Source organism: Sapajus apella, unplaced genomic scaffold (assembly GCF_009761245.1).
Source record: "Sapajus apella isolate SASKATOON/1434 unplaced genomic scaffold, GSC_monkey_1.0 scaffold19, whole genome shotgun sequence".
Classification (NCBI taxonomy): Eukaryota; Metazoa; Chordata; class Mammalia; order Primates; family Cebidae; genus Sapajus; species Sapajus apella.
The window spans coordinates 24760151-24783515 of record NW_022436959.1 but is presented as its reverse complement, the minus strand read 5'-3'; the positions used below and the strand labels follow the sequence as shown (position 1 = coordinate 24783515).

The 23365-nt window shown below is 34.2% G+C and overlaps 1 protein-coding gene across 2 annotated transcripts in view; it reads right to left on the bottom strand.

Annotated features, from left to right (window-relative positions):
- VWDE (von Willebrand factor D and EGF domains) overlaps nucleotides 1-23121 on the bottom strand; it is a 79111-nt gene extending 55990 nt beyond the window's left edge. For both annotated transcript variants that reach the window (XM_032287077.1, XM_032287078.1), the window contains exons 1-3: nucleotides 22394-23121; nucleotides 12685-12869; nucleotides 8507-8738 (exon numbers count right to left, since the gene is read on the bottom strand). In XM_032287077.1, coding sequence (XP_032142968.1) covers nucleotides 8507-8738; nucleotides 12685-12869; nucleotides 22394-22463 — 487 coding nt within the window. In that variant the 5' untranslated portion in view covers nucleotides 22464-23121. The remainder of the gene's footprint in view (nucleotides 1-8506; nucleotides 8739-12684; nucleotides 12870-22393) is intronic.
- Between the last annotated feature and the right edge of the window lie 244 nt (nucleotides 23122-23365).

Sequence of the window (23365 nt, the reverse complement as noted above, 5' to 3'; positions counted from 1 at the left end):
AAATGATTTCAACTGTATGAAATCCAGAAAAAGGCAACATTATGGAGACAGTAAAAAGGGCTGTGGTTGTCTAGGGTTGAGAGGAGGGAGGGGTGCACAGGCAGAGCATAGGGTATTGTTAGGGTTGTGAAACTAGTCTGTATGTTACTATAATAGTAGATACATGTTATGAGAAATTTGTCCAAACCCATAGGATGTACAACATCAAAAGTGAACCCTAATGTAAACTGCAGACTAGGTGACAGTGGTGTGTCAATGTAGCACTCTGGTGGGGGATGTCAACAATGGGGTTGGGGGACTATTCATGTGGGGGATTTATGGGGTCTATGGGAAATCTATAGTAATAATGAAACACAGCCAAGTGCAGTGGCTCCGGTCTACAATCCCATAACTTTGGGAGGCTGAGGCAGTAGGATCACCTGAGGTAGGGAGTTCACGACCAGCTTGATAAACATGAGGAAACCTCATCTCTACTAAAAATACAAAATTATCCAGGAATGGTGGTGCCCGCCTGTAATCCCAGCTACTCGGGAGGCTGAGGCAGGAGAATCACTTGAACCTGGGAGGCGGAGGTTGCGGTGAGCTGAGATTGCGCCATTGCACTCTAACCTGGGCAACAAGAGAGAAACTCCACCTCAAATAATAATAATAATAATGAAACACACTATAGTCCCCAGAAATGTATACAACAGTTGGTTTTATGCCAGTTCCTTGGAAATCAATTCCCCTATACTCATTTACAGGATTACACCACCAATGAGCCAAGGACAGAGGTGGTGATATTTACAACCCAAAGTACTGAATTCAGGTAATTGGTACAAGAGCAACTATCTGAACAAAGATAGGCTCATCAGATTGCTTCTTGAAAGAATTTAGTATTTAAACTAAAAGACAAGAAGTTGGAAGCTGAGTCAAGTTAATGACGGAGCTCTATATGAAGGTCTAGACTGCTGTTGCCAATATCTGGAAGCTGATCTATTTCTCACTCTCTGAGTCTTTCCTATGTAACTCTTCTTCAGATCCAATGACATATCCTAAAACTCTTAGATGTGATTATCTTTTACATTATTTTCTGTTGTTATATTTTTGTTATATGCAAGCCAAGCAGATTTGAAATAACCTTTACTATTAGACATATACATGCAGATATAAAAGAACGCAGCATTCCTATAAAACATGGGCCAAAATATATTATTCCCTTAGCCAAGCACTCCCTAAAAGTGTGCCCCATCTGCATTTGGGGGTTTTTCTTGTCTTTTCTTCTTCCTTCTATTTGCTTCCTGGCTCAAATATTTAATATTAGGATTAGACAATTAAGAATCTCAAGAAACATTAGCAAAGAAAAAAAAGAAGCCATTCTGCTTAAAATCTGGTTCTTCCTGATTCAACCATATGCCAATGATTAAACTATCATAAAGCAGTAGTTCTCAAGAAAGGAAGCAAACAAGCAGAAATCTAGTTTCAAAACATGTAAGATGTGCAACATTTGAGGTCCTCTGTAAAGTAGTGGGACATTGCTGGGCTGCACAACTAACTTGGGTTAACACAAGGAACCTGTAAAGAAAAGAGATGCCTGATCTCCATCATGAAGCAGTAAAGGTTTGTATGAGGTCCAAGCAGAGGGAGGAACAAGTATAAGATATGGAGAAGAAGAGAATGGAGCAGAAAACTCCAACTAGCAAGACATCAACAACAGGTTGCGGAGTATCCTCGTTGAAGATAATCAGGATGCAGGCTTCCAGAGATCAATCTAACTTTACTAGTCACTACCTGTGATGTTGGGCAAGTGCTTATTTTCTCTGAGCGACTCTTTATGTCCACAGAATAGGGATTTTTATTGCATGCATCCGATTCACACACAACGGCCTCATCTACATCCTTCCAACATGCTAGAAAAACTCTTTCCTAGGGGTCTTTGCTCTTGCTCTACTCTGACATGATGGCTATGTGGTGTGCTTATCATTGGGACTTTGTTTCCTTCTTTTTAAATAACTTTACTGAGGTATAATTGACTGAATATATATAAAGTGTAATTAATGACATGTTTTGACATATGAATACACCACTAAAATTTAACCATATCAAGATAACAGTATTTCCATCACCTTCAAAAGTTTCTCTACCCTTTTTTAAACCTTCTGCCTGCCGCTCCTCCACGTTCATAGACAGCAACTTATCGGCTCTGTCATATAGTTCAGATTATATTTTCTCGAACTTTATATAATTGTACATTATGGACTTTATGTCTAGAAAATTTCACTCCACATATATGTTTGTGATTCATCTATGTTTTAGGTTTATCAATAGTTTCTTCTTTTTTCTTACAGTGAAACCATCCTACAAATATAGTCCTTCCTTTTTTGTTGGAGAGCAGTATTTCATTGTACAGGCTTATCATAATTTGATTATCCATTAACTCATTGATGGATATTTGTTTTTGGTTTTTTTTCATGTTTTGGCTATTTTGAATACAGCTGCTTTGAACATTCATGTAGAAAACCTCTTAAAAACATTTGCATTTATTACTCTTGGTAAATACATAAGAATGGAATGGCTATGTCATATGGATGTAAATGTTTACTTTTCAAGAAACTGTCAAATTATTTTCTAATGTTTGAATGTAGCATTTTATACTCCCACTAGCAGAATACAACAGTTCTGGCTGCTCCATGGCCTCACCATCATGTAGTATAGTCAATATTTTTAATTTTATATATAATATAATGGTATCTCATTGTGGATATAAATCCATTTCACTAATGACTAATGTTTAGCATATTTTTATGTGCCAAATTTCTATTATTATGTTCTTTGGAGAAGTGTCTGTTCAAATCTTATTACAAAGTTGTTTTCCTATTATTGGGTTTTGAAAGTTACTCATATATTTTGGATCTAATTCTTCATCAGATACATATATGAATTGCAAATATTTTTCCCTAAGCTATGGCTTGTCTCTTCATTTTCCCTTAGTGTCTTTCAATGAGCAGAAGAGCAGAAATTCACAATTTTGATCGAGTCCAATTTATATTTTTTAATGGATCACAATTTTGGTATCATATTTTAAAAATATTTGTCTAATTTAAGATCACAAATATTTTCACCTAAATGTGAAAGTACTCTCTCAAGTTTTGTATTTTTACCTTTTATAATTGAGATTTGAGTCTTTGATGATGGTGAGGCTAATTTTTCTTTTTATTGTATGTTGATGAGAGACATGAATCAGTCATTTTTTGCATATGGATATTCAATTTACCAAAAACACAACCCATTTTTCTATAGAATTAGATCTATTCTTGTGTTTAAAATCAGTTACTGTGTGTTGGTGTTTTTCTGGGCTCGCTATTCTTTTCCATTGATTTATTTATCTATCCTCTTGCAAATACTACATTGTCTACAACATTGTAACTGTTTTCTTTATCAAAATAGTTTTAGGTATTATAGGTTCTTCATATTTCTATATGAGTTTTAGAATAAGTTTGTCAATTTCTACAAGAAAGCTTGGTGTGATATTCATTAGGACAATTTTGGAACTATAGATCAATTTGAGAAGAACTGACATCTTAATATCATGTCCTTTGATATTGGTAATTTCTGTCTTGTCTTTTTTCTTTTTTTACCGATCAGACCAGCTCGATAATTATTAATCTTATTTAATTTCTGAAATAACCAGTTTTTTATTCTATTGAATTTTCTCTGATGTTTTTGTATATTCTATTGCATTTATTTTTGCTCTACTTTCTTTCATTTGCTTACTCTGAGTCTCATTTGTGCTTCTTGTTCTAATTAATGTACAAAGGGGTCTTCAATTTGTGACTTTTCTTGTCCAATGTAGAGACTAAGTGGGTTTTAAATTTAATAAACTTCAATTTTTTCTGATATTCTAATTTTCTTAATTTTGGACTGAGAACAAGGTTTTTCATGCTAATATTTTCATATGTACTTGTAAAGAACATGTATGCTGCTGTTTTATGAAATATTTTCTACATGTCATTTAGATAAAATTGGCTGAAAGAGTGTTCTGCTCCATTTCTGCTGTTTTAGTTTCTACATGCTTGATCAATTATTGACAGATGGGTCTTAATCTCCAGTAACAATAGCAAATTGGTTTATTTCTTCTTGCAGGTCTATCAGTTTTGTTTACATACTTTGAATTCGTTATTGTTTAATCATTTAGGACTGTTGTAGTCTTTTATTAAATTGAACATTTTGTTATTAGGAAATGACCCTTGTTTTTCCTAGGAATATTTTTTGCTTTTGAGTCAACTATGCTTAAATATTAATATAGCCACTCGACATTTCGTGTGATTAATGTTACCTATGTATGTCTTCTTCTATCCTCATACATTTGAATTCATTTTTCTTATATTTTAAATGAGTTTTCTAGGCATTCTATAGTTGGGACTTGCATTTTTACCCAATTTGGCAATTTCTGCTTTTCAGTTGGGGTGTTTAGATCATATATATTATATATATTTTTATATATATAACTTTTGTTCCAACAAAATATCTGTATATATATGTCATATATATAGCAACATGGTAGAATTAAAAGTATACACAATTATTTAACAATGTTGTCAGTTTTAAATCCACCATGTTGCTATCCATGTTCTCTTTGATCTATTAATGCTTTGTTTTATTTTTCATTTTTATCTGCATTAAGAAATATGGAATATATTTTATGATTTTATTTTATACCCCTTGTTGGCTGATTAGCTATAATTTTTTGTTTTATTTTAGTGGAAGATATAGAGCATACAGTATACATTTTTAACATAGGCTAATTTTAATTGATATGATGCCACCTCACATGTAGTGTAAGGATCTAACTAGCTTGCTAACTAGAAATACAAAAAATATAACAAATATGTATTTTTCCATGGATTCTTTTAAAGAAGTAATGTTGCAAATATATAATCACCATTAGAGTGGCTGTGATAACAATTATGATCTTGAATTAATTTTTTTTCTTATTTGACTTCTAGAAGGCTGTAGGGATAAATTATGCAAATATATACACATATATATGAAATATGTGAGAATCAAAATGTCTCCAGGAGACTATGCTATTAAAGTGGAATTTTGCTCTCTACTATCTGCTGTTTTGGTGATTTTAAAGTTAAATATTATGACTCTTAGCTAGATAAGAGCTATAGACAGCAATACGTTCAAGTAAAAAGTGACTTTGAAGATAGAGATAAGCCTGGGAATTCTTCTAAAGTAGTTATGATAAGAAGGCTTTTTCCAAATAAGCTCCTTAAAAGGGAGTAAGTTTCAGTTAGTAGAAGCTCTCTTTCACCTTTTGAACTTTCCCTTTTATCCTGTCTAAATGCAGATAAAAAGGCTAAAACTGGAGCTTCTTCCTGTCACCATGAAGGAAAAGATTAGTGACTCACAGAGACCTCAGCGTGACATTGTAAAGTGGCCAAATCGCCATCAGCAGAGAACACCTGCTCCAGATATTTGGTCAGCAAGAAAAAGAAACTCTTTAAGTAGATTAAGTGACTGTCATTTTTGTTTGCTATCTATGCAGTCTAATTCAAGTCCTAAATGGTGTTTTAAGGCAAGTTTCTATCAGCAAATCAGAAAGAATAATTCATGCATATGGCTGGTTAACAGACATTAAGAGCAAAAAATAACATTTGCCTCCCAGAATTCCTTCTCCCCAAATACTTAGAGGACTTGAAGGTAGAGATTATGAGGTACTTTTGAGTGTTCTGGGTTAGGAAATTGAGTGGATGGTCATGATACTAACAAAACAGAAAATACTTTAAATTTGTAGGGGATGTCATAAAGTGCAAATTTTAAGTATTATGTTGTTAAATTGAGGGTAAAAATAATATTTCTGGTGAAGTGAGTTTTTGAATTTTATGGTATTCCCTGGTGTGAAAAAAGTTTTCTTTTTTAATAGTTGTCAGTGTTTCTAAACTAATATAGATAAATCATTGGTTTTTCCATGAAACACAGAATTTTCCACAAATATTTGGTAATATTACAGAAAGATTAATAAAAATTAAGTATTTTTATGACAAAAATGCCAAAAAATATTTTTTTAGTTTTTTAAAAACTCTTGTCTTGGCCACCCAACGAGGCTGATGCATCTCTCTGGATTTTCTCCTTCCTAATGAATGGCACTAGCTATACTAAACTGAGCAGATGCTGCCCTTTCTTAGTAAACAGACTGCCAGTCTTAGCTGGACAGCAGCTGTGTATGGAATGTGAAGGTTTACCAGCTAACTCCCTCAGGATAATTCTCCACAGACCTCTCAATGCACACAGAACAAAACACAGAGGTCCCTAAATGATCAGGCCTTGCTGCCCTTTCAAACCCACAACGTGTTATGTTCTCCCTCCCTCACTGAGAGCTAATATTTCTGTCCGGCTTTCCCTCCTGTAAGCACAGCATATTCTTATTGCCTTAGGGCCTGTCGATTGCTGCAGCTGCTGTTTGAGCTGTTCTTCCCCTCACTTTTTGTCTGACCAAGGACGGTGTAACCTCCAGCTCCCAGCATCAATGCCCCTTTGTTAGACGTTTCACTGATGATGCTTCATTATATATTTCATCCTCTCTCACCTTCAGTATTCTCTTCCACAGCAATTTTTAATCTTTACATTCATACCATCAACTGCAATTTACAATTGCATGAATACTCTGTGCTATGAGGGCAGGGACCACATTTATTTTGGACACCGCTACATACTAAGGACATGCTGTGTTGGTTAGAAAATAAGCATGACTCCAACAGTACATATGTGTAAAATAATTCATGTGTTATTATTACACTTGTGGAATACCATCAATAAATATTTATTTGAACCTAATACATTTTACGTTTATTATTTTGATCTTATTATAATAATAAACAACAACTTTGCCTTATTCCTTTTTTAAAGATGGAACTACTGACTTGAAATTAATGATAGAGTATATCTAAACAATTCCATTTTCCATAAATCTAGTATGCATTCCAAAATAATGAAATAAAATTATAAGTTGAGAACATTATTTTCCTTAGCTTCTATTATCATGTAAAGTAGATGATAACACCTTATTTGCTTGGCGATTACGGCCAATGATTTATATCAACTTTAGAGGTCATTTGGAAATAAAAGGGTAGTTAAAGACAGAATGTGAAATTGGAGTGTGTGTCATTGTTTTTAAGAAAAAAGACTGCATTACAGACTCATCAAAATACTAAAATATTTGTTTTGCATTTTCAACTCAAAGAAATAATTAGCCATAGGAGAAAATTTATTATAATTATTATTATTACTGCTGGCATCAAGTAACAGATTTCTGAAGATAAGAATGCTAGAAATTTAAAGGAATCAATTTTTCTAATAATACTGATTTAAATTCCAAAGCTATAATGAGCAAAATAATTTTTGAGATTGGACATTTTATACATTTTTTTTTTTAGATTTTAGCAATATCGAATCCAGGATATCCCATTGTGTTATTCATCATTTTCTACTCTGTGACGGTTTTTTATTCTTTCTTGTTTTGTGTAGTTTTGGCATTTTTGAAGTGTGCTATTCAGGTATTTCGTTAGTGTGTTCTTTAATTTGGGTTTATATAAACGTTCTCATGATTAGACTAGGATTATGTTTTTGGGGAAAGAGTACTACAAAAGAGAAGGGCTCTTCTTTCTGCATGTTTTCAGGACACATGTGATATCAACATGCATTATCACCAGTAACATTAACTCTGATCACTTGATTAATGTAATGTCTGCCAGGTTTCTCCACTGTAAAATTGCTAGTTTCTTTCATTGTCATACGCAATTATTTGGAAACAGCTCAAATGCAACCAGCAATCAAAATGAGGGGAGTTATGCATAACATTTTAGGTAAAGTAGTAGCTACAAATATTTACAAATAAAGTTTCTTTAAAGAAGCTTGATTCCTTGCCTCTATTTATCTTCTCACATATTTATATAAAGGATTGAGGGTTATTTATTTTAATCTTTGAATAATATTCAGTTTCTATTTAGATATTGTCTGAAGCATCCTATCGGAATGTAAGTTTCATGAAGGCAGAGAGCTCATTTATCTGGCTCATCATTGTAACTCTGAGGCCTTAAAGAATTTCTTTACAGGATAAACATTTATATTTAAATGTTTAAGTACAGGATAAACATTCAATACATATTGGTGAATGAAAGATGAAATAATATAAAATGTATATTTTTTTGATAACTTTTACTCATGAATGGACTTGAGGAAACCAAAGAATTTTTAACACACTCAATCATTATATCCAGTGGAAAAATGTGAGATATCTGCTTTGATGCTTTCACATCAAATATTTGGGGGGACTTTACAATCTTGGCAAAGAATCCAGAAGAAATCTTCCCAATATAAACAGAAATTTAGCTTCAATCTATCAATAATGGTAGGCCAAGTATCTTGCTGAGATTTGCACTAGCTCAATACAACCCATCCAGAGAATGGTACAAATGGCAGAGTTCCATGAGTAACAGGCGAATTACTGACATTTTCTTACCTTCCGCACAATAGCCCATACATCCCTGAGTTGGTTGTAGTAAGTACACAAAAAAGTTCCCACAGTTTCTTACAGACACTGGGATTTGAAACAGACAGCAGTCTTTCGTATCACTGAACAAAAACTGCCATGTGGCACAAGCTGACAATTGCTTCATCTCCCCAGGAGGTGGCAGTGTTTCTGAATCTCTCAGAGACAGCCAGATAGGTGCCTGAGTTCCACAATGGTTCATCTTTCGCAACAGAGAAAACAAGAGTTAAAAATTCAGTTTATTTTCATAGATTGTAGATATATTAACTTTGCATTTTCTTCTAATCAACCATTAACATATTATTAATCATTAAAAATTATGACTTGCACCTATTCTTTACAAGAAAAGGTAGTTTTAAAGAATACTAAATTTGAGACTGGTCATCTCATAATTAACATACTCATTCAATGTAAATATTAATACATTTATTCCATTCATTATATTGGAATTGTAAACAAGAGAAATTAAATCTCAGGTATCATACTAAAATAGCTGATACAGTCTAAAACATGACAAGTCCATCTGAAGTTATTTTAACACATAGCACAAAAAAAAAACTGATCTTGGAAAGCTATTGCAAAATTGCTTGAAATAGTATATACAAGAAGTTAATTCATAGTTCAGGAGGCAATAAAATCGAGGGAAGGAAAGTATTGCTCAAAATCTGGTGGTAGAAAGTTGTTCAGTAATCTAGAAATAATAAAGTTTAAATCTCACTTGAAGTCAATTATCAAGTCATTTTCAAGATGAAAAATACAATTAAATAGAAAGATAACCCAGGAAAAACAAGAAGAAACTATGTATGACTTGGGAAGAACTAGGGCCCTTACTAAATGCATGATCATGGACAAGGCACTCAACATCCTTCTCTTTTATATTAGGTAGAAGCAGTACCCACCTCAAAGGGCCATAGTGAGGTATAGATAAAATAATGTATATACTACGACTTCTACATAGCAATGGCTCAAAAATCATTAGCCAGGTTATAATTCTTATTATTACTGCTATGCTTAAAAGCAAAAAAGAAAACCATAAAGGAAATATTGATAGATATGGTTGAATTATAATTTTAAAAATGTAAGATGCAAGTTAAATAAGAAAATTACATGTAAATAGTACAATATTAAGTGTGTTATATTTATTTATAATTATACTACTATATTTGTTATTTTAACCATGTAATATTATCCATTTGAAAACTCTAAGACTGCAAATGGGCAAAATGTACAAATACATAATTCACAAAAGAAATACAAATGCCTAATATATATATAATATATATATATGAGAATATTCAGTATTGCAAAAGGTATTTTTATGTGCTACTATTGGAATTAAAAATTATTATGTTTTAAATGAACAAGTATATGTATCAAAAGCCTCAAAAAGACTTGAACCATTACTAGCTTAACAAATCAATCTAACTAAACACACTAAAATTAAAACAGTAATTACATGTACATTTGCTAATTACAGAATTACTTATTGTGGCAAAATCCTAAACATGCACACATATGGTGATGGTTTAAATAAATATGATATATGTATGACATTGTATTTTTTTAATTATAAAAATGAATTTTTAATAACAGGAAAATGATAACGCTATAGCCCTAACTGAAAACAAATGGCATGTTTTTCCATTGAACATATAACATGAACACTACAAAACAATATAAATAAGATAAAACAATAGCAAAATGTTAATAATGGTAGTTACGACTGTGTGGATAGATTATGAACAAATATTGTTCCATTCGTGGTCTTTATTTCCTAAGCTTTCTGTAATACATGTGCATTATTTAAAACATTACCAATAATAATTTATGTAAGTCGACATGTATTAACCTGTAGAGAAAAAATTCTCTTGATTTCTGGTTGAATGCTTTAAAGTATTGGTTCAACAAGTGAATGAGAGGGTGGAGACGGGAAACACTTCCTCCATGGAGCACAGCCTGCTCAGGTTAGCTGATCTCCAGGAAAAGAGCCAGGGAAACTGTCACCTTCACATTTGTGTGAGGGACTAGGAACAATTACAGTTAAAACAGCCTTAAGAGAAAAACACAAATATTTTTTAATTGGTGAAGGAAGCTCCTCCCATTTTCTCAAACTTTACTTTTAAATTCTGAATTTTTAAAAATTCCTTTCAAATGAAGTGTCACAAAAGTGACTTATAAGCAAATAAACAAAAAAGAGAAAATGAAACAGCCACAATGCCTCACATTACAACAAAATATTGTTAAAATTTCAATGTATTTCCAGAGATCTTTTTGTATCCATGCTTAAAAAGGAAAATGATTCTTGGTTCTGCAGAATTCATAAAATGTGAATAACAATAAGGAAAGCAAGCCTTTTGCTAAGACATAGTCTTAAATGATGCAGTCTCTCTCCAGGGGCCAATAGTAGCCACATGTCCTCTATGTTAAAAGAAAACCAATTTTAAGAATGAAATCATATCCAATGAGTGTTATTATAACTATATAGGATAAAATTGTGAATGATGATGGATACTTTAGTAATTTGGCAAGCATGACACAGACATATTTCTTGAATAACACAATGTCTCTATTAGCTACATGTCACACATGTCACAAGTGAACACCTGTTTATGCAGAACTCATTTGGGAAACCAGTCAGCTGAGAAAGATGGGGGCTTGTGATAAAGAAGAAGGCTGGAAACATGACTTTGGTCCTGTGACTCAAGCTTAGTGTCTGTGTCTACATATTTATAATAAGGTAACACTAGCTACCTAAAAGCATCACTGAGAGAACTAGTGAGTTTACATATGCAATAATGTCCACAAGTGCAGGGAATTTACAAGTTGCAAAATAAATGTCAGATTAAAAGCCTTCTTGCCATTTTGATTATATAACTTAGGATGCTGAGTTAATGGGCTTAGTGTTTTGACAGATTTAGACTTAGTCTTATTCCTTAGATCATGTGGATAAAAATGTGGTAGCAATAATAGGAGTCGAACTGAAAGGGTATCTGGTCAAAATATGATAAGTAGAAATAATGTCTATCTCATGACAGTATCAGATGAATGGGGACTATAAATGAATTAGGGGAACTTGCATTTATAAATCATGCTAGGGATAAATAGAATTGTCAATAAAAATTCACAGTGGCTTGGATAAGTAACGCAAGTTAGCTGAGGGATTACCCAAGGAATCACACTTTATGTTTCTTCTTCTGCTTATTTTTTTAAAAGCATTTTACAAGAAAACGTATTTGTCATATGAAATAAGGATGAAAGAAGCCACTTGGGCTAGTTCATTATACAAGACACTGCTATGATCAGAATCATCATATTGTGTGGCAAAAAGAGTGAAGTTTATGAAAAGTTAAGTTGCAAAAAAACACATCCGATGTGAGTTCATGTATAAAATTTCAGAAATGGACAAAATTAAATCTCATGTGTTTGAAAGACATATGCTTGTATGTTCACAACTATAAAGAGAAAACAGGTATGGAGGCTGCACCAATTTTGGGTTTGAGGAGGGAGCTTCAGTGAGATAGGGCCATATGCCTCCAGAGTATTGAATGTGCGGCAGGTGCACTGTCTTCCAATTGTGATCAAGAAATACCTGGAGATTTTACTGCCAGGTTGAGTTCTCATTAGTCTTAGAATAGGAGGTGCTGAGCCTGCAAGTTTTATGCCATCAGTTAAGAAAGGCAGTGACAGGCAACAACGGACAAAAACTGAAGCACTTTAGACACACGGTAATTTACTGTTTGCAGGTCATATGGCTAAGTCCCTTAGCCCTGGAGAATGACTGCCTGTATTCAAAACTTAGCTTTTTCACTGCTAGCTATGACTGTAGGAGAACTTTGCCTAAGAATATATGTTTTCTGCACCGTTTGATGGAAATAGTGATGACAGATAGTAGCCTAGAATTGTAAACTTATACAAGATATTGTCAATAAAAGTGTTTCTGGACTGCATGGAGTCTAACGTTAACTATTACTATTACTATTACTATTATTATTAGACTAGGTAAGTGGGAATAGTCTTTCAGATTAACTCAATCTTATACAAAATTAAAACAATATTTTCGCATGAGAAATAAGCTGGTTGTAAGAAGACAGAATTCTCACATGAAAAACACATAAGGAATATCACATGTAATTCGGGAATTGACATACCTCAACACATTTGGTTGGCATCTCAGCAGGTCTGTCAAAGATGAGAAATCTATACCATCCAGGGGAGAGGGAATGGTCACATATTAAGTCTTGAATGGCTGACTGCTGGAGGTGCCATGAGTCAAAATGGACACTTCTATAAGGACTCCGAAGAAACTGGTGTCCCTCAGGAGAGCACTCCTGAGCTAGTATGGAAAGACAGGTGTTTTTATGTAATATGTTTTGTTTGTTGACATAGTTCAGTCTTTAATTAAAATTGATTTCCAAAACAAAAAATAAAGCAAATAAACTCACTATTGCACATAAAGACCCTCTGAAAGGTCGGGGTCTCTTAGTAAACCTTAAGTGACTTAACTTGCATGTTTCATAAATGCAATAAACAAATGAATAAAACTCTTCATAATGTAGTTTTGAACCACTTAAGCTTTAAGGACTTTATTTTCATTTAATTTGAACAACCAATAGAGCTGGTTGCTCTTGAGTTAGGATGTCAAGTCACAGGACCAACAAGGATTTCTCCTGGGCCTGGTCCTCTGGATTTGAATATCACTATTGATTCTCCACAATCAGTTTCCCCCAAAGTAGCCATACGCCTCAAAAATTCAAAAATTCTATTTCTGCCAGATCCTGGAAAGCAACAAACTGAACTAATCTTTTAATGCTAACTTAGTATGTGTAAAGAGCTTTCAAAATAAAGCTTCCTGCATTCTTGGGTGCAGAAAAAAATTAAAAGATTTTAAAGTTCCAAAATTTTGGAAGTACCTTTATGAGTACTAAGCACAGGAAAAGGCATGGGATGGAAGTGAGCATGTTTGAAGGGGAAACAAGAAAAGCCCATGGGGAAAGGAAGAATTCTGTAGTCTTTTTAAGGAAACCTGTTGTCTGAGGAGTCTTTGGCCCAGAAGATACTTTTTCTGTGAAATCCACAAAGGCAGAACCCAGAACTCCTCTTTCCATAACTAAAGTAGAGAGAAGAGCAGGCAGTGAAACAGTTATCCTACAAGTACAACTCTTGTTTGAGACTCCTGGGCTCTCGAATTACCCAAATAACAATCACCACAAGGAAGTGTCTGTATTTGAATATCAGAATATCTTGTCGACACAGCTGATAGAAAATCTTCAAGTACTATATATTATATGTACTGACGGAAAACACTGCAATAAAGATGGCATCTATGAAATAGAAAGGTGAAAGAAACAATTCATCACTACTAAAAATATCTCGTTGTGGAAAAAAACTTATCTAACTGAAAAAATTATCAAGTATTTATTATATAATTTTAAATTACACAAGTGTTTATAAATCAAGATCAATTTCCCAAATTAATAAGGAGAATAAAAAATCAGAGATATTAATTTACAAGTGAATCTCACAAGTGTAGCCTACGAAAATAAGTCATTATAATTAGAATTACGTTTCATTTTTTTGCAGTTATAGCAATTAAACTATACAAAGATATTGTTTTCCAAATAAATAATTTCCTACAGAATTTTTTATAATACAAGATTTTGGAAGTCTACACAACAGGCTCCTTTTCATTTTGTCTCTAAATCCTCCATAGTCGTTAATTTCCCAAAAGGCTCCAATGTCAACACGAGGTAAGTATTTTATAAAATTTGTGTAGACAGAAGTCAAGGGATGTGCTATCATTCCATCTAATTTTGAAATATCTCTAATACCTTTCAAAGCAAGGACATTGCACCTGGTTAGAATATTTTAAAAAAGAGACTTTGAAAGATATTCCTAATAAGGTATGCATAAATTATTAAAATGTTTTCTCTGATCTCTTTTCTACAATAGGATTTTGTCTTGGGAGTCAGTAACTCCATCTTTATTTTGTGTAGTATTTCTCCTGACTCAGCACCTTTGTGGTTGTTACATTTCGTCTAGTTTTGCTACTTTCATAATTGTTTCCTAATACAAAGTCGAAAATGCAAGAAGTGTAATAGAAATCACTGCTTGACATCCACAACCTTAAAGAAGTGGGTAACATTTAACTCAAAATTTTTATTTATTTTTACTAAATATTTATCTTACAAGATAATTTTAAATTCATATAACTAATAACAGCTTATATTTTATATCTTATTTCATAACTTTTTTCTAATAATCTATCTATCTCTTTTACGGTATTCAAGGACTATACAGAAACTGTAGAAATCTTATTAACAATAATCAAGCCACAGTTTCAAAACATTATTCCAACCTTAGCTCTAAAATATATGATATAGTTAAGTGAGAATTATAATGATGGCTTGGGCTCCCATTTGAGGATGCGGGGACTTAGCTCAACAAATACTAAAGAAATAGCTCTACAAGCCCATCTCATTCATCAGTCAAGTTCATGGCATGATATACAGAGCTTTCTGGCAAAACTGACAATATAATTTTTCCCCTCAATAAAAAGCAGATATAAAATATAGAGTAAAATTTACACTTCTATTTATCCAGACTTCTTTCTTAAATGATTTAAGAAAGTTAAGTAATATATAATAGAATTTACAGTACTTGAATTTCAAATACTTTGGGAGAATGTGTCAAGTTATAAGTAACAGATTCATAGTGATAGCATGTACAAAGGCTTTCCTTCTTTTTGTTTTGTTTTGTTTCTAGGTATGAGGTAACCTTTATTAGATTATTTTCCAGTTTAACGTAATGACCAAGACTAGAATTCTTCAAAATTCAGAACTGGTTGACAAATAACATATTAAAAAATTAAATCAATCATTTTATTTTTAAGAGATAAACATGCATAACACTTGATGACAGGTACTTGATAATAACTGAATTTGTAATTAGAAAATATTCTGTATATTATCCTATAGGAATTCCTACATGAATTTTAAGTATTTTTTTGTTTTTAAAATCTTAAAACTTTCTCAAAGATGTGGGAAAGCAAAAAACCACTTTTGATCCCCAAATGTAATGAAAAATAAAAAAGTAATTTACTTTCTGACATTCAAAGTAGAATTTTGCTGGAAAATCATTCCATGTTCATGGATTAGAAAAATCAATGTCACAAAAATTGCCATACTACCCCAAGTAATCTATAGAGCCAAGACTATTTCTATGAAACTATCAATGTTGTTTCTTACAAAATTAGAAAAAAACTATTCTAAAATTCATATGAAGCCAAAAAAAAGTGTCCCAATAGCAAAGGCAATCTTAGGCAAAAAGAATAAAGCCTGAGGCATTATATTACCCAACTTCATATTATATTAGAAAGCTACAGTACATCATAGTACTTGTTCAAAAACAGACACACACACCAATAGAACAAAATAGAAAACCCAGAAATAAAACCACACACAGCCAGCTGATCTTTGACAAATTCAACAAAAATAAGCAATGGTGAAAGGACTCCATGTTTAATAAATGGTGCTGGGATAACTGGCTAGCCATAGGCAGAAGAATGATACTATACCCCTACTTTCAACCATATATAAAAATTAACTTAAGATGGATTACGGATTTAAATGTAAGACCTCAAACTGAAAAAATCCTAGGGAAAAAAACCAAGGAAATGCCTTTCTGCACATGGGCCTTGGCAAGGAACTTAAAACTAAGTCCTCAAGAGCAATTGCAAAAAACCTAAAACTAACAAGTTGTAACTTATTAAAAAGTTTCTCCACAGCAAAATAAACTATCAATAGAGTAAACAGACAACCTACAGAATGGGAGAAAATATTCACAAATATGCATCTGACAAAGGTCTAATATCCAGAATCTATAAGGAATTTAAATAATGCAACAGCAAAAAACAATCCCATTAAAACGTGGACAAAAGTCATGAACAGATGCTTCTCAAAAGATGACATATAAATGGCCAACAAACATAGAAAAAATGCTCAACATCACTAATCATCAGAGAAACGCAAATCAAAACCACAATGAGATATCATCTCACACCAGTCAGAATTACTATGACTAAAAAGTCAAAAAACAACAGATGTTAGTGAGGCTGTGGGGGAAAGCCAACATTTATACACTGTTAGTGGGAATGTAAATTAAATCAGTCACTGTGGAAAGAAGTTTGGAGATTTCTCAAAGAATCAAAAAAAGAACTATAATCCAACCCAGCAATCCCATTACAGGGCATATACCTAAGGAAAATAAATAGTTCTACCAAAAAGACACATGTACTGGTATGTGTATCCAAGCACGATTTGCAGTAGGAAAGACATGGAATCAGTCCCCATCAAGAGGGGACTGGTTGAAGAAAATGTAGTATACCTGAAAAAGGTGCAATTGTCCTACAGAACTGATGTTTATGGTTCCTTTTAAATAAACATTGAAATTGACCCTACTGGTCTTAAAACTTCAGAAAGTTACAACTGCTTATCTGAGTTCCTTTTTCAGGAAACCAACCATCTGGCCTCCCAAATGGTATCAAGGAACTGAAACTTACCAGATTGCCATATCTGGAAAATGGGATTCTGGACCCCTACCGATCATGATTGCTTCACAGACCATCAGCTTCCTGCTGACTAATTCATCTTCCTTATTCCTCCCTAATTCCTGTATTCCTACATGTAGTTACATTTCTCCCCTACTATAGAAACCCAATTTTAATCAGTCAGAGAGATGAATTTGAGACTGATCTTCCATCTCCTCAGCTGGAGTGCCCTATTAAAGCCCTCTTTCCCAGCAATACTCATTGTCTCAGTGATTGATTTTCTGTGCAGGACCTAGACTGAAACCCTGGCATTTCAGTAATACATATACACCATGGAGTACTATGCAGCCATAAAAAAAAAAAAAACTAAAATCATGTCCTTGGCAGCAACATGGATGCAAGTGGAGGCTAGTATCCTAAGTAAATTAATGCAGAAACAGAAAACCAAATTCTGCATGTTCTCACATATAAGGGAAAGCTAAACATTGGATACCCACAGACATAAAGATGGGAACAATAGACAGTAGGGACTACTAAAGGGGTAAGGAAGGAAGAGGATAAGGGTTGAAAAACTACCTATTGGGTACCACGCTCACTATCTGGGTAACAATATCATCTGTACCTCAAACCTCTGCATCATACAATGTACCTATGTAACAAACCTGCACGTGTGCTCCTTGAATCTAAAATAAAAGTTGAGATTTTAAAAAAATATAGAATTTTAGGTCCTTTAGCAACCCAAAAGTTTGAAAAGCAAGGAAAAATAGAATGACTAGTTTGCTAAATCACTTTACATTGGCCTTCCTTACATATCAAAAGACAAACTGAGGGCCTCTTCTGAATACAGTTAGATTGACAGTAAAAGGACAGAAAATAATATATGCTGCAAGAAGCAACCAAAAGAAAGGTGGTGTGGCTGTACTGCTATCAAACTAAGACCTTAAAACATAAAAATCTTACCAGAGATAAGAGGAACACTTTATAATGATAAAAGGATCAATCCATGAGGAAGATATAGCAATTGTAAACGTAACTGAATCTAATAACAGAGCACTGAAATATATGAGGCACAATCTAGCAGAAAATCAGGAAAAAAATACACATTTTAACAATAATAATTGGAGTCTTTAATGCCCCACTTTCAATATCAATTTTAAAAACAGGCAGCATAATAAATAAATAAAAATTAGAACAATAATTCAAACCAACTTGACCTAGCAGAAATCTATAAACACTATTCCTGAAAATATTAGAAAATAAATTTTTCCCAAGTGCACATGGACTATTTGTCAAAATAGTCAATCTACTAGACCATAAAACAAGCCTTGATAAATGCAAACAGAAAGCTGGGCATGGTGGTATGTTCCTATAAACTCAGCTACTTGGGAGGCTCAGGTAGGAGAATTGCTTCAGCCCAGGAGTTCAAATCCAGCCTGGGCAACATAGTAAGATCCTACTTTTAAAAATAACATGAAATAAAAATGAAATTCAAAAAGATGAAATTCATAAAAAGCATGTTCTCTGATCACATGGAATAAAATTAGAAATCAATAATAATGAAATTTAAGAAATTTCACAAATATGTGAAAATTAACCAAAATAATCAGTGAGTCAAAGAATAAACGAAAAAGGAAAATTGGAAAATACTTGGCAAAAAGTTAAAATGAAGACACAACATACTAAAATGTATGGGATGCTGCTAACGTAGTGCTTACAGGGACACGTATTGACAGGAATGTTCCCATAGTATTAGAAAAAAAGATATGAACATAACAAGTTAACCTTGCACCTTAAGACAATGGAAAAATAAGAGCATACTAAACCTAAAGGAAGCAAAAAGTAGGAAATTTTAAAGATTGGAAAGAAAATTGATAAAACTGAGTGTAGAAAAACAATAGAGAAAAAAATCAGTGAAACCAAAACCTGGTTATTTGAAAGAATCAACAAAAGTGCCAGACCTCTAACTAGATTTATTGAGAGAAGATTTGAATTACTAGAAGCAGTAATGAAATAGGGGACAGTACTGCAAATCTTATTAAGAAATACTATGATTGTTACATGCCAATAATTAGATAACGTAGATGAGATTGACAAATTCCTAAAAAAGACACGAGCTACAAAAAGAACTAAAGAAGAAAACTACAATCCAAATACATTTATAACAAGTCAAAAGATCAAATCAGCCAAAAAACTACCCACAAAGAAAAGACCTAGCCCAGATGGCATCAATGCTAAATTTACCAAACATTTCAGAAAGAATGACTACCAATTCATCTCAAACATTTTCAAAACATAGAAGATGGATCACTTCCCACCCCATTGTATGAGACCGGTATTATAGCCGTTTATTCTGGTTACCCTGACACCAAAGCCAGAAAAATATATAACAAGAAAAGATGACTATAAACCAATATATCTTTGGAATATGGATGAAAAAGCCTTCAGCAACCCAAATCCAGAAACATTAACACTCAATAACCCCTTTTAAAAAGCAAACTACATCTATCTATATATATATGCAAATTATGACCAAGTGAGATTTATTCCAGGAAAACAAGGTTGGTTTAATATCTAAAATTGAATTACTATAATTTATAGACAGAATAAAGTTAAAATCCACATGTTCATCTCAATAGACACAGAGAAAACATTTTTTAACAATCCAACACCTTTTCACGATAAAAACACTCAACAAACCTGAACAGGAGGAAGTTTCCTCAACTTGATAAAGGATATATATATAAAGCCCACAGCTTACATTTTATGTGATGAAGAAAGAAGGGATGTTTTCCTGTAAAATCAGGAACAAGACAAGTATGTCTTCTCTCACCATTTCAATTCCACATTGTACTTTAGAATAGCTAATTCTACCCAGGGGATTAGCCAAGATAAATAAATAAAACATATCTAGATTAGAAAGGAATAAGTAATACTATCTCCATATAGAAAATTCTAAGGAATCAAATAACTACAGTATAGTAGTCCCTCAGCATCCACAGGGGATTATTTCGAGGACCCATGGAATGGGAGAAAATAACTGCAAATCGCATATGCAATAAAAGAATTATATCTGGAATATGCAAATAACTTAGACAACTCAATAAGAAAAAGGCCAGCTACCCATGTTTTTAAATGGCAAAGGATCTGAGTAAGTATTTCTCTGAAGAGGATGAGCAAATGTCTTCTAAGGACATTAAAATGCTTGATATCATTAGCCATTAGGTAAATGACAATCAAGCTACAATAAAATACCACTTCGCAACCACTAGGATAGGTAGACTCAAAATGTCAGTTAATGAAAAGTGTTGACGGAAACATGAAGAAATTAGAAACTTCATATACTGTTGCAGAAATATAAAACAGCATAGCCACTTTGGTAAACATTCTGGCTGTTCCTTAAGTAGTTAATTATAGAGTTGCCCTATAACCCAGTTACATTCCTAGGCATATATCTCAGAGATATGAACACATACATCAAAACAAAACTTGTACCTCAGTTGTTTATAGCAGCATTGTTTATAAAAGTCAAAAGGTGGAAACAACCCAAATGTTCATTAACTGATGAATGTATACACTAAATGTAGTATATCCACACAATAGAAGATTATTCCATTTTAAAAAGAAACGAAGTACTGGTACATGCTTGAAAAAAATGGATAAACCTTGAAAACATTATGCTAGGTGAAGGAAGCCAGTCACAAAAACAACCTATTATATGATTCAGCTTATATAAAATTTCCAGAATAGGCAAATGCAATAAGACAGAAAGTAGATTAATAATTCCTTATGGCTGGGGAAGAAGGGAGTGTGACAGAGGGTATGGGGCATGATAGCCAAGGGTGCAGTATTTCTTTTTCAGTTGATAAAAATGTTCTAAAATGGACTGTAATCATGGTTGCATGTATCTGTAAATATACTCTGAATACATACGTATCTGTGAAAATGAAAAACCACACAATTGCACACTTTCAGTGAGTGATTTGTATGGCATAGGAACATCTTATTAAAGCTATTTGAAAAAAGAAAGAGTGTCAATAAATGTAGTTTCCATTCACCGTGTCTTTTAGCTTTACTCTATTAAACATAAGGAAGTTATCAATGTTACCAATGTTATGAACTTCAAACTTGGTAATGGGTAATATTTGTATTCAGTAGAGAGATTACAAAGCTATTATACAGAGCAAAAAAGGGTTATGTGGTCTACAGGAAACATGAAATCATCTTCCTTTATAAAAATTGGTCATTTTTTTCCTGGAAATATTTATCTAACTGTAATGAATAGATATATGTTATTACAAGTATTTTTTAAAGTTATTCATAAAGATTTAGTAAATCTGTAAGCAAACCAAAAAAGAACCAGAAAAAAATATTTCAGAAAATAATAAATTTGATTTTAATATTTTCTTTTTAAGTTTGACATGGGATAGTGTCTATATTCTTTTAAAAAGCAAACTTACATCAGTAAAATGGGTTAAGATCAACAAAATGATAAGACAACACTATATCCTGGACTATCAGAAATGTTGTACATAATGTTTTTTCAAGCTGCAGAGAGCTGAATGCAGATCAGACTTATTTCTGAAAAACGTGAGGAAACTTGCAATATAAGAACAAGTCACCTTTCATTAATATTTCCTATCTGGAATGAAAACAAAAAACAAGCAGGAACGGCTAATGAAAGTACTTTGGGATTAACTTCACTGTACTTTAAATTTAGTGCTCTCTGTCATGGATTAAAGTAGGAGGGGAATATCCGCTCCATAGAGATCTCTTTAACAGCAGCAAAAATGATTCTAACATATATACAAAAACCACAATACAGTATAATATGGATATACAAAACTTAACTTGGTGATTTTTTTGTGGGGGGGGGAGGTGGATAAAATGTTCACCAATGAATTATTTCCGAGGGTAGGGGTAGAGGGGGAATTCATGTAGTTTGGATCTCAACTCTGTTCTGAGAATTCAAGTCCACTTGCGGCCAGAATACCTGGCAGAACCGGCGAAAGTTTCTTACAGTCAGTTAAAAGGACCTTAAAGAGCTGGATATCAGCAGGAAACAACAACCAAAAACAGAACCGAGGGTTGTAAGAGCAGACAACAACGCAAGCGCGCAAAAGAAAACTGAGGAGTAACAGGCTGGAAACTGACCATTCCAAAGACCACAGACGGATAGAGTGGAGGCCCGTGAGGAACAAACATCGCAAGCGGCCTTAAAATGCACCGGACGCTCCCACAACATCCCAGAAGTCAGGCCCCGTCCCTCCACCGCCCGGGCAGCACCCCTGCACGCCCACCCGCGCGCGCCCTACCTCGCCGACCTTCCCCCGGGGCCAGGAGCATCAGCAGCGCGGTCGCCAGCGCGCAGGCTCCGCCAGGCATCGCTGCTTCCCTGGGCGGGGCGGAGAGCTTCGCAGACCCCGGGCCGCGGGTGCTGGGAGGACGGAGCCACTGCAGCCCCTGGGCCTCCTTTCTTAGGTTTTATCCGTCCACACAAAATATATATTGTTGGATGTTCTCAGTCTGTTCCCACTTGGAACAGGGAAGCTCCGAGTCCTGGTTCCGGGGCGCAGCCAGTCCTTTCGTGGGACGGAGCCTTCGCGCGGTCCCTCTGCGACTCCTCCCTTCCCATTTTGGCGGCCCGCGGACCTGAAAGCCACGCCCAACCTGTCCCCATAGCCCAGCGTGTCCTAGCAGAGGCTCTGCCGCCTTGGATGTCACCGCGCAGTCACACAGCCAGGGGTCAAGCTACCGGGAGGTAGGTCCCCGCACTGTGTCTTGCTAACAGTGGCTGTACGAAAACTTCGTAATCGTAGAAACTGCTCACATGGACCTCCAATAAGAGAAGCTTCACAAGGTTCCGTTGGAAGGGGCAGTTTCCCGTGACTGTATCTGCAGACGGATTCCTAACTGCAGAACTGGTGCTGCTGGTTTGCACCCGAAGGCACAGGCACTCAAGATGCTCCTGTCACCTTAGATCTCAGTGATGAACGACGGGAGGAGGGAGTAGACACTAACGTTGCAACAGTAGATGCCCTTTCTTCTGTCTGTGACAGGTTTTCAGAAGTGGAAATAACTGCGTTTAGACACTAGCCAAACAGTGGGGTTTGTCGCCTGTATTGGCCAGTGCTCTTAATTGTCCAGTGGTGACCCAGTGACCCAGGATCCTTTCAGCACATAGCCACACGACTCCCGAGGTTGACCTGGGAGTTATTAGAGGATCAGAGGGCTCTAATATCTTCCCCCAACCTCCGTTTTTGTTTTGTTTTGTTTCATTCGAGACA